Raw genomic sequence first — 12,020 nt, forward strand, 5'->3', positions numbered from 1 at the left:
TAGCGCGAAGGGGCCCTTGAAATTCTTTTCTTAGCGGGAATAGTAATATTACGACCGAATCGCACTGTAAACCATGATATCTTCAAAAAAAGTGTAAACCATGATCATATTGTTTCAAAATTCTAATAATAATTCCAGTCCTTGCCGAAGATGTAGGTTAAGAAAAGAGATCCGGGGGGACACAGGAACGATGCTGGACGGCGAGAGATTAGGGTGGACGCGTGGTATAAATTCCGAAGAGAGATCAATTCGTTGGCGACGCAAACCCTTGCTCTCCGAGAAGTCCGCTTTTCGGACCGACATTTTTAAGTCAAGAATTTATTTTCCCCGAAATTGTCGTTCTTGTTTTCAGCATCTCTTTAAAAAAGGAGAGAAGAGATCTGGCAATGGCGTGACAGACCGAGCACTGGCTGGTACGCGTTTTCACCTCCGTCAATTTATTTCTTATCTCTCCCTCTCTCTCTATATATTAGATTTTTTTTGTCCTCCGAATTGTATCGGTCTGGAGTTGTTTCTACTTGTCTCTTTTTGGTTTGAAAAAGAAATTTGGATGTTGTCGTTTAATCGAAGCAAGTTTTGTATTGAATGGATTTAGGAGTATATTCGTGGACTAGAGGATTTTCTATTACCTTTCCTGGTGTTCTTTGTTTGCTCTTATTTGAAGCAGCGATGCAAAAGTTTTGATCGGATTTTGGGCAGTCTTCCACCTTTGGATCGTGAGAAAGGAGGGATTTCGTGGGTTTTTTAAGGAAATCTGTGGGGCTTTTAACTGATTCTTGTCTTTGGAACCTTTGAATCTTGCTCTTGCCGGTGACGTTTTTCTATGGGGACTGTGACTGTGACTCGTTCAGTATGCAAGCTAATGGGTCGCCTTCAGTCTTTGAAAATGTAATGTTTTGGAGCTTTTCTATATGAATGTGGGATCACGGAATTGTTTATTTGTGTTGATCAGGTTTTTAAATACTTCTATTTATCTATCTGATTGTCTGACTGTTGACAACATCATCGTAACTATATTCGTTCAGGGTTTATGTACCTGATTTGAAGGTGGTGTTAGAAAAAGTTTTAGTATGATCTTTTGGGATTTTTCCATGGGGGAAAATAGTTTATCTCATTGTTGGGAGCTTTGAGTTAATAAAACTTCTTAGAAGATCTTAGGAAAGGGAAGACCTAAGGCAACATGGATGGGGTTGTGAGAAAAGATATGGAAGAACTTGAAATTGCATCAGACATGGCTCTAAAGATTAAAGCTTGGTGAATGGGGATCCTGAAACCTGACCCTAAATAGTTTGAACAAGACTGATGGTTACAGTTTTGTTCATGTGGAAGTTCTTAATATTGTGAGAGTTTTTCCAATGCGGCTACAGTTTTGTTCATGTGGAAGTTCTTAATATTGTGAGAGTTTTTCCAATGCAAATCAGGAATCCCATAGGAATTAGGACGCAATCAGCTTTTTGATCTACTCAACAAGCTTCCTTTCCATGGCATGTCTTTCAAATATGCATGTATGTTTGAAGGATGTGATTACTTGTGTTAGGCTGTATTCAAGCCCTGCATATTTTGTGTTTGAGTTTCAGTTGATTTGGTTGTTATGATGGCCACTGTTGGTCTAGAGTTATGACACAGGATCAGACTGGAGTTTCTGCCCTTGTAAGAAATGTATTTTATGGTTTTCAGGGGGAATCAAGTGTTCTGACTAAGATTCTTTAGTTGATAACTCATTTTTAATAGTAGTAAGTTGGTTTAAGAGTTGTTGGTGAGGCACCAAGGCTTTTTATATCGAGAAAGTCATGCCTATGAATTAATGAAGTATCAATTTTACTTTTAAATAGAATTATATCCGTCAGGGTGGATTGCATAAAATCTAAAGGATGACCTATTGGCCCCTATATCTTCTGTTTGCATTAGTTGGTATCAGAGCCTCATACATTTGTCCATATAATCATGGACATGGTCTGGCTTGGATAATTCAGAGAGAAAGTAGTAAAATTAGCTCTAATGCATCTAGTCAAAATTAGATCCTAGGACATGAACTAAAAGATCACACTGATCTTGGTGCATTTCAGAATCTGAAGAACTGATAGTGCTGATGGTGCTGCCAAGATTCATTATTTCATTGTGATCAGCAAGCTCTTTTGACATTCTTTCATTCCTCGCAAGGAACTAGTGAGTTTGGAGAGGCTTGGTCATTACGAGAATGTATCAGAGGTTACTTTCACTTCTTTTTCTCTTATTTAGAGGTTGCAACCCTTGATTTATCTCAAAAAAAAAAGAAGATAGTATCTCCATATATCATGTTTATAACATCAATGATGAATGTGTTGGATGATAACATTTTTGATGATTTTCATCACTCGAGGAGATTGATCATCACGAAGATTTGAAACTTTCTTTATGAGGAGTAGCATGAGGGTTAGCTCATGCATAAATTTAATGTTTAAGTTCAGGCACAAATGTTCCTTCTTAACATTCTTTACAAAGAATTCATTGCTCGGTATAAGCATCCATGGATTTCGAACCATTTCATCAAGTTACGCAAGCATTAGGTTGGATCATAAAGTGAATAAATGTGTCTTAGTTCAAAATGAAACTCACTTAAGATTGAGATCAGCTTCTTGCAAGCTAGTACATGAGAAGACAAGTTGCTATGTGTTTAGGATTTTTTATGTTAGATATTTCAATGATGTAAGTCTTTTCTTATCGAGTCTAGGGTTTAAAGAGTCTCGTCGAACTCTGGAACTTGGGGACAATTCTTTTTTCTTCCCAAAGAGGAAGGGCTGATGCAAATCAGGAATCTACTTAGAGTTAGGACTGGGTCAATTTCTGGATTTTAACAGTTTCGGAGGTGCATATTATACAAATATATAATATTATATGTGTATATATATATATATATATATGTATATGTGTGTGTATATATATTGTTTAAGGCATGAGTACTCATCTTTTGTAGATCACTTTTATTCATACAAATTTTATGTTTTCAGTTTCATTTATTTGGTCATTATATTGGCAAAAGTTGGCTAAAAACATTAGCATTATATTAGCACTAAGTTTGAGGCCTTTTAAGGAACGATTTTTATGTTTTCTACATGGAATTAAGTTTCGTAAATGAGATACCTTATAAGCAACATGGTTGTGAAACGGTATACTTTGTTTAAAATTTGCTTTTATATTGCTCATGCAATTTTTGATCCTCATTTACACAAATATGAGTGATATATTCTATTTGGCTTATTAAGAAGGTTATTGTTGTTATGACGGATTTGTGAAGCCTTAAGGCTGATTCTGAGCCCTCATGTTTCTCCTTGTGATAATTTTGTTTGAGACTCTGCAGAACAAAGCAACTTTAAATGCACTTGGCCTGCTAAGATATTGAAAACTCAACTCACTTGTCCTGTCAGATTGTAGGTAATTGATGGTTTTTCTCTTACTCTCAGGGGATAATTTTGTGTAATAAATTACTTGCACAAGGAGTGGTCAGGCTGTGCACACCTTTTCATAAAATGATCTGGAGTTTTTCGTCGCATCTGCAATGATTGGAGTTGGACATTGACGCTTGGCATGCACTACAGGCTAAAGTTCTCAGAGATTAGAGTTTTCAAGTCTAAGTAACTGTTCTGCCAAGGTTGGAATGTGCTTGAGCATGCATGCTTGAAATTCAATTGGGATCATGTTGTCTTTTATCTATCAATTTTTGCCCTAGAGATGAATATAATTCCTCAAAACAAATCTTATCTTCAAAGTGCTTCATCTAGATTCTTTCCTTATCTAGGGGATTATTAAGGGTTGCTTCCTTTATAACATGAATTCAATTGCATAACGATCAGAGTCGTTTCACGTTCCTTGGATTGGCCTTCCAGAGTTCATGACAAGCCTTTCTGTCTTTGTAATTCTACCAGCTGGAGATTCAGCACTAGGTCATAAAAGTTGATATCAGGCTGAACACAAGTTATGGTAAATTATACAAGTTCTGACATCTGATGGATGATCTGATGAACCCCCACATTAAGGCTTAAGTTTATGTCCATCTGGACCAGAACCTTATGCTTGATAATTTTTAGGACCTGTTTTTTGTTTCATCTTCCATCTTGCTGTGTTTGTTTCCTATATACATACAATTTTGGGCACAAGAATCTATTTGCAACTTATATAACTGGTTTTAGAAGCTGTTTTTTTTTGTTGAATCATTTCTGTGAATTAAAAAGCACTAATTAGTTGCTGAAACCCAGAATAAACACCTTTTTGGACTTTAAGATCTTGCATTTCTTTCTAGAACCCAAATAATGTTATATGTAATGCATTGATCTTTTTTTTTATATAAATTTCTTGCTGACCCTCTACTAATTCCATTATAAGGAGGGGGAAAATTTCTTCACCATCCTGTTTCTCTACAAAATCTACTGGTATGCTAGTCTTGTTCTTCTTAGGGATTGAATGTAAAAAAATAAATATTAAGTTGGATGAATTAATAATCACAACTCACAGTTTGCTTCTGTACATTCTACTACACCTAACCAGGACTCTGGGCAGCAATTTATCGGAGCACCCATCTGATTCAAGCAATACCACCTTGCTGACCTTCCATTGAGTTCACTTATGGAAAGCACCTAGAACTCCTTATCAGAAGAAAATATTATGCCTTGGACAACGGAAGTCATCAATGGGAATGGAGACTCAATTAAGGTGGGAACTACCGGTACAATTGGATCCCTGATGTCACAAGAGTTAGAGTCCATGAAACAATCATCACAAGCATCCTCTTCTACACGAGGAAAACATCAAACAGGCCCAGTTACAGTACCCTGTGGTGCTAGTCCTAAGAAAACATTGCAGAGGAAAAATCCACCTAATGAATCTGGCAGCAGCAGAAGCAGCAGTGACACAGATCACAGAACCCCTGGATATGGCCATAAGCCCCGACACAACCCCCGGAAAAATGGACACCGAGTTCCAATGCTTGGCTCTGATGATATCCCTATAGACAGAAATTCAAATATAGACAAAATGGAAAAGAAAGGACAACCTTACATTGTGGAAATTGTAGATCTAAAATGCAGCAACCCCATGAGCAGCCGGCTCAAAAAGCTTGGCTTCTCCAAGCTCTCTGAATCCATTGCCTAGTCCTGAGGCAGCTTGTCATCATCCATCCTCAGTCTTCTGTATCTGATCCCTTTGATCCTTTCCGTCTGGCTGGAGTTAGCTATCTCTGCTGCAGAGCAGATGCTTGGCAGCAATCCTCCACTGCTCACCTTCTTGTACTTCTTCTTTTTCCTTGGAGTTGTGCCGTCAGAGCTCGACTTGTGCCTGGTGCTGTCACTGGATGAAGCTGCATCCATTGTCAGGTTCTTTTGTTTCTGGTAAGAGACTTCTTGATAGCCTAGATCAAGCCTTCTGAAGTACTCAATCTCCAGTGTGACAAGAGACCCAATTGTCCCTCGAGTGCCAGCCTCGACTGGAGCAGGTCTTGCTGCCATTTTCTTGAGGTACAATGGTGGTTCTTGGTGTTTGCTTTTATGGCATGATGTGGAAGATGGTGTGGAGTAACTTAGAAGGGTCTTTTGGTTTGGTGGAACTGCTTTTTATGATTTGAGGTGGTGGGGCAGTTGTGTCTCACCTTTTTTTCCTATAAATGCTTCTGCAGCAAAAATTAGAGATCGGATGAAATGATGATTGGGTCATCTTACTCTTGCATCTTCACTCTATAATATATGAACTTGGTATATTTCTGTTTTGTGACTAGTGTTTTCACTTTGATTTTTGAGGCCTTTAGGAGGAAGATATTGGGATAATTGTCCTGTGGTGCTATTCTATTATATTTATAGCTTCTACCTTAGTTTAATCTCTTTCACTGATTTGGGAGCACTCTGAGATGGGTCCAAGAATAGGGGATTTCCATCTACGGTGAAAGGCAATGGTTTCTCTCTGCGGTACCTTGTCTGTGGAAGAATACAACTGGTGCGGTTTACCATCTATACCAGATTTCAATTCTGAGATTTGATAGAACTTTGTCTATAATAATAGCAAACCTTAAAACTTAATGCATTTATTTAACATAACTAAGGTTGGTGCATCCGGGAAAAAAAAGGACAGTAATGATGAATTCGGAATTTGAACACTCTTAAATTGTAAGGATGATGGAGTGGTTCATCTCTTAACAGAAGGTTTAGATGCCTATGCCAATTTGACTGATTACCAACTTCAGAAAAGGCTTGTCCTTAAATTTCCATAACCCACTTCTCTAATGGATATTAAAACTTACAGATAATTGGACCAGATCGGATCTGACCTGAAGAAAGAATCTTGATTTGGTTGACTTGGAAATGACCAGATGGTTGTGATGGTTGTGATGAATTTTGTGAAATTGCTTACTCGTAAACATGTACAACCATCATCTAACTTAATACAGTAGATGAATCACCGAAAATATTATAGCTTCATGTAGGTTTACTGCAAATTGTTATAATCCAACTCTAAACATGCTAGCCAAACCCAAGCCAACCAGGCCTCTAGTCTATAGTCTAAAGCATGGATGGTCAAACATGGTGCTGTTGCACTTCCAAACAAAAGAGGAACTCACATTTTCACTCAAAAACTATCACCTCCAGGTGTAAATGTTTTCATTACATATCACGAAGTGGAAATTAATTTTCAAATTTTTATTTTAAACTTGTCTATCTTTCAAAGTGAATTTTGAGATATATTTGTCATTACCTGATAAGCAGCATACTAATAACTTGCCGATGAACCACTTTCATCCCATATTAATATGCTGAAGTAGAAGGATTAAGGGCCTATTTTTTATGCAAAAGAAGGATTCACCTCCTTCATACGTGGGATCATCTATTGCATAGTTTTCAAAACACTTCAAACTTTGTTATTCATCCATGGTGGATTTGTGCAAAGAAAGATAAATCTTTCTTTTGCGCAAAAAATACACCCCCGACCCAAAGAAGAAACTTAAACTGCAGTCCTCCATTCACTGGCCCTGTACAAGCTGCATTACCTAAAGCCAGCGAAAAATTGCAAACATATAGGCGACATTGCTGAGTTAATCTTTGACAACCCAATTTGCTAAGTGAATCGGTCCGTAACTGAGCTCAATTTCGTGGATGAGATTTCCCCTCTCTGCCTCCACCACCTGCCGACCAACTAAACCCCACGAAATCCGATCCTTATCCATTGAATGAGTAATATTTCCTCATCCAAACCGAAATAAATGCCGCCAATCCCTTCATTTATCTCACAACAGATTCCAGATTCCAGCACACAAAAAAAAGCCTTTCCATATCCTCTCTCTCTCTCTCTCTCTCTCTCTTCTTTTTGGTGCTGGACCGGATAAAATCCCACCCGAAGGACGACAAAGGAAACCAATAAAATTCCTGACATTTTCCTGCCATCAACACAAGAGTGCGCGCGAGAGAGAGCCAGAGCCAGCCATGGCGTCGATTCCTTGCGCTATCTATGTCTCCATCCCTCCTTCTTCTTCTTCGGGGCTGAGATCTCCGTTCCTGGCTCTCACCAGGCGGCTCGGTTGGCTCCGGGACTCGAGGATGAGGGCCAAGGTGGGGCCCGGCTGCGCCGGCTCGAGGGCCAGGTGCTGGTTCCGCTTCGGGAACAAGGGCGTCGACGCCGAGGGCGCCGGGATCTACGGCAGCCAGTCCCGCGACGATTTCGACCGGGACGACGTCGAACAGGTGACTCCAGTGCATTTTTATTTCCTTCTTTAAATTTCCTTAGGTTGTTCATATTCCCAAGTGATTTCCTAATTGTAACCATGATTTTGTACAAATTGGTTGCATATAGCTTTCAATTCTGCATGCATTGAGAATTATCAAATTCCTTCTTTTATTTATAGGATATTCTTGTAGTTTTGATGCATTTTTAGTTGTTTGTGCTGAATGTTTCGGTCTCTTGGAGAAGATGGCTCCTCTTTTTTACTGAAATCTCCCACAAATTTTGCTCTAGAACCTTTTGTTGGGGCTAATAAAGGTATACCAGACAATCATTTGAGAAGAGATGCAGTCTTTTAGTCTCGATTTAACATTGTAAGGTTTCACTGCCAAATATAAAAGTCTAACAGTGTTAGGAATTTGCTCATGTAGCCGTGCATAACCGCTTCCATGTCGCCCTCTGGAAGCACAAAGAGCTATTGTTCCTTGCCACCCTAATAGCTATGGGGATCTCTTATCCTTCGGTTTGCATGCTTTGCTTCTCTAACTACTCAAACATTAAAGTTTTCCCCTCTATCTATCAATTGCAATTCCTTATTTCCAGGTACAAGGCTTATTTCTACATTTTACCATCCAAAATCTCTCATCAAGGCACCAAGCTACCTTTGCTACGGGAGTACTGTAGTGTTGTTCTCATGCATTCCCGGATCATGCCACTGATTCAGTTTTGACCACCGTTTCTCTCCCTTCTTTTCTGTGTTGCTCTTGCACTGCCAAAGCTTACTCCTGCTTTAGTTGATAGCTACAATCTCCTGCATAATATTGAATTCCATCCACAATGTGTTGAAAACGTCCCAACTGAAGGGTGCAAAAGAACTTCCTCTTGCGGGCACCCGCTTGCATCCAAACCCATTCATTTAGTCTCTTTAGAAAATCCTGCGGCAAGGGCTACTATTGTGAGAGAACTAGAGAGGTGGGAAGTCGATGCCCGTGGAAGATCTACATGACAAAATTTGTGCAAAGAAGACATTTTATCCATCAAGTATTAGATAACATCAAGAATCTTCAGCGATCCCAGGAGCCCGGCATGGTGACTGCAAGAAGGGGTCGGCAGTAGCTCTCCACGTGGAAGTTCAACCGGAGGTAGCGCTCGAGCTTTGATGACCGGAGGAAACTTCAGTCAGATGGAAGACTTCAAGTGAAATTGAAAGAGATAGAAAATGGAGATGCTTGCAATCTGCATAATCGTGGAAGGGACAGACTCTTTAAGGTTTTCTCCACCCTCCTGCTGTTGCAAGGAGGCCAAACACTGTGCTCCTTGGGAGTAGGGCACTTGGTGGCCCTTCCTTCCATCTAGGACCCAGAAGTGTTAGAGCCCCCCTCGGGCCCCCTTCTTCTGTTGGCCTTCTTGGTAGCAAACCCTCCAATGCTGCGATACTCATCTCTGGCCAGCCTCATTACTTATCCTCCCTCCTCAAAACCATTCAAACCTGGGGTAGGCCTTTGTCCTTTGAACTTGTGGCTCCCCAAGTTAATGCTGCTAGGCCTACCTGCAGCAACTCCTCCCGCAGGCCAAATCGCCTTTACTCTTACCTACCAAAGGAGGCTCTCCATTCAAGAAAAGACTTTGCTTCCATTAAGGGGATAAGGGCCACTTCAAGAGGGAGTGCAAGAATCCTATAGTTTGCTTTAGAAAATCCATCAAACCATAGCTTTAGGGAAAAATGGCAGCAAACGAAGGCCTGAAAGGTTGTTGGTTTTTCTCCTTGTGGATCTGGAGGTCAGAAATGCTTTCATGGAGGTCCAATGTATGGGAAACATCCATGTTCATACCTGCAGCAACAAGAAAGTCACCGGCGCCTAGCTTTCTAGGACTCTTTGGCTTATTCTCTTTGGCTATGATTGGGAACCAAAACACTTTGACCCCAATCGCTTTATTGTCCAATTTCTCAATAGGCAAGAGGCCTTGGATGCTTTTCAAAGAGGAGAGATTAGAACTAGACATTTCTCCTTCACAATCTTCCCTTGGTCTGTTCACTATGAATAGCTTAGAGGTTATTTTGCATCAATTTGATTGTATTTGAAACTTTTGCATATTATATTGTATGCTTATATGTGAATTTTGTTTTCCTCACACCTTTTTCCTCTAGTGTGATAGCGAAAATTAATATAAATAGCCCATTTGTTGGGTTAAATACAATCAGAAGCTTGACTGTGTTACTAACACTGTGGGGTTCACTATACCCAATAAATGGGAGGCTACATGCTTCTAAGCTATTCAAAACTGGAGGGGGGTACTTATAAGCGAATCTTATGTTTTTATTTTTCTTTCTTTAGTCCTTAACTACTTTTTTATTAAGTCGAAAATAAAGATTTAAATTCTGTGGGATGTAGCTGTCCTGGTTTCTCTAGGAAACAATATAGCCCATTGTCCCGGCCCATCTTGATGGCTGTTCTTGTTGAGCATCCTGGTAAGTACCCTCCATCTTTCTTCTCTTCTTTTTTTCTTTATTTCTTTCTTTTTCTTCTTGTTTTACTTTCTTACTTCTTTCATTCCTTTTTTTTTTTCTTTTTTCTTCTTCTTTCCTCTCTTTCTTTCCCCTTTTTTCTTCTTCTTTCTTTCCCTTCTTTTGTCTTCCTTTTCCCCTTTCTTTCTTTTCTTCTCCCTTCCTTTCTTTCTTTCCTTTTTTTTCGTTTTTCCGTTTTTCCTTTTCTTCTTCTTTCCTCTCTTTTTTTTTCTTCTGTCCTTCCTTTCTTTTCTCTTTCTTCTTCTTTCCTCATGTGGATGGGCTTCGAAGTCTCAACTCCATCTTAGTCCCGTTTTCTCACTAGAACAAAGATGGGATGGCTGGGATGTCTCTCATCCCACCAGGGCTTAAACATTGGTCAAAAATATTGTTCTGATATTAGCTTACAGACAAACACAAGTGTGATTGCATGTGCACAAACATACACACTTACACACATGCACATACATAGACACACACATAAATACATGCATGTATTTGTACTTCAATGTCTGAAGTTTTGGAAATTGCCACATTCCAAACTTAATAACCTTTTTCATCTTATCATAGGTCATTTAAATAGGTACCCAATCATAATGTTTTGTTTGTTGCCAAAGTCCTTTCTCTTTTTAGTTGCATCATACAGAAAATGAATCAGTCTAGTTTTTTAAGTCATACTCCTGTTCTAAACTGTGTTTTTTCTTTGAGATCTTTATGATATTTGGTGGAAGTTAGAGAAAGAACAAATACGCTGGAGGTGGCACGGTCATCAAATTCTTTTTTCACTCTAAAAACTATTATGCCCAGTTATTGCTCTGAAAATTATTGCTGGCTTATGTAGTTTGTGATCCACCTCAGAAGACTCAGAAGATTGATTTGCAGTCCTTGACACAAACAGACATCTGGAAAATCTACGTCATACTACTCTGTTATTTCTTTTCATCTCTGTACTTTTTTGGCAAGAAACAAGAACACTGTAGTTGGAGATAACAGTGTTTGTTGCCAGGAAAATAAAAAAACATTAATGTCAGATTACTGATGAATGTCTTCCAATTGTTTGCAGTACTTCAATTATATGGGGATGCTTGCTGTCGAGGGTTCATATGATAAGATGGAGGCCCTTCTAAACCAGAACATTCATCCAGTGGATATCTTGTTGATATTGGCAGCCTCAGAAGGTGATAAGCCAAAAATCGAGGAACTATTGCGAGCTGGTGCAAATTATGATGTTAAAGATGCAGATGGAAGGACAGCTTTAGATAGAGCAACTAGTGATGAGATCAAGGACTTCATCCTAGGGTTTTCTGTTCCGAAAGGATGACTTCTGAGTTTCTGTAATGCAAAATTATCTCCCCTTTTTTTCTTTTATATTTTTTTGGTCAGTTTTACTCTTGTAGATTGCTAGAATATATTTAAATGTTTTGCAGAATGTGAACCAAATCTTGCCTGGATGTTGCAATTGTGACTATAAACTCACGATGCCATTCTTGTCCCTTGTTAATACGTTCCATGCAAGCCACAAAGTACTCAAAAAGTTCATTTAATTGCACTAGAATGATCACCTAAGGTGCCATGTGCAAGTAGTGATGAGCTCCATTGACTTCTAATGAAGATATTCAATGTCTGAATCAATTTAAGAATATTCAGCCTATCAAGTTAAACTGTTTTCTCAATTATCTAAGCATCGGTTGCCAATTGAGATGTAGTTTCTCTATTAATATGTTCTATGCAAGCCACAAAGTGCTCAAAAAGTTGATTCAATGCTGTAGATATGATCATATTAGCTGTCATGTGCATGTAGTCATAAGCTCCATGGACTTCTCATGAGGACATTTGATAT

The 12,020-nt window shown here is 39.0% G+C and overlaps 2 protein-coding genes across 7 annotated transcripts; both read left to right on the forward strand.

Annotated features, from left to right (window-relative positions):
- Nucleotides 1-244: 244 nt before the first annotated feature.
- LOC103695858 lies at nucleotides 245-5,734 on the forward strand. 6 transcript variants are annotated; one of them, XM_026800686.2, is made up of 4 exons: nucleotides 246-413; nucleotides 3,441-3,628; nucleotides 4,360-4,406; nucleotides 4,522-5,734. In XM_026800686.2, the coding sequence occupies exon 4, from the start codon at nucleotides 4,639-4,641 to the stop codon at nucleotides 5,122-5,124; it is 486 nt and encodes a 161-aa protein (XP_026656487.1). In that variant the 5' UTR covers nucleotides 246-413; nucleotides 3,441-3,628; nucleotides 4,360-4,406; nucleotides 4,522-4,638; the 3' UTR covers nucleotides 5,125-5,734. The 6 variants fall into 6 exon arrangements, with proteins under 6 accessions (XP_038987801.1, XP_026656489.1, XP_026656487.1 ...); XM_039131873.1 differs by adding an exon at nucleotides 596-888 and having other exon boundaries at nucleotides 245-413; nucleotides 3,441-5,734; XM_026800687.2 differs by lacking the exon at nucleotides 4,360-4,406.
- Nucleotides 5,735-7,279: 1,545 nt separating this feature from the next.
- On the forward strand, nucleotides 7,280-11,653 carry LOC103695857 (protein LHCP TRANSLOCATION DEFECT). Its single transcript, XM_008777283.4, has 2 exons — nucleotides 7,280-7,697; nucleotides 11,244-11,653. Exons 1-2 carry the CDS (start codon nucleotides 7,440-7,442, stop codon nucleotides 11,499-11,501), a joined length of 516 nt encoding a protein of 171 aa, XP_008775505.1. The 5' UTR covers nucleotides 7,280-7,439; the 3' UTR covers nucleotides 11,502-11,653.
- The last annotated feature ends 367 nt before the right edge of the window (nucleotides 11,654-12,020 follow it).

The sequence above is a fragment of the Phoenix dactylifera genome, chromosome 11 (assembly GCF_009389715.1).
Source record: "Phoenix dactylifera cultivar Barhee BC4 chromosome 11, palm_55x_up_171113_PBpolish2nd_filt_p, whole genome shotgun sequence".
Classification (NCBI taxonomy): domain Eukaryota; kingdom Viridiplantae; phylum Streptophyta; class Magnoliopsida; order Arecales; family Arecaceae; genus Phoenix; species Phoenix dactylifera.

Coding starts and splice junctions, on each gene's coding strand:
- LOC103695857 (XM_008777283.4), top strand. CDS start 7,440: ATGGCGTCGATTCCTTGCGCTATCTATGTCTCCATCCCTCCTTCTTCT. Junction 7,698..11,243: donor ACCGGGACGACGTCGAACAG/GTGACTCCAGTG, acceptor AATTGTTTGCAG/TACTTCAATTATATGGGGAT.
- LOC103695858 (XM_039131873.1), top strand. CDS start 4,639: ATGCCTTGGACAACGGAAGTCATCAATGGGAATGGAGACTCAATTAAG.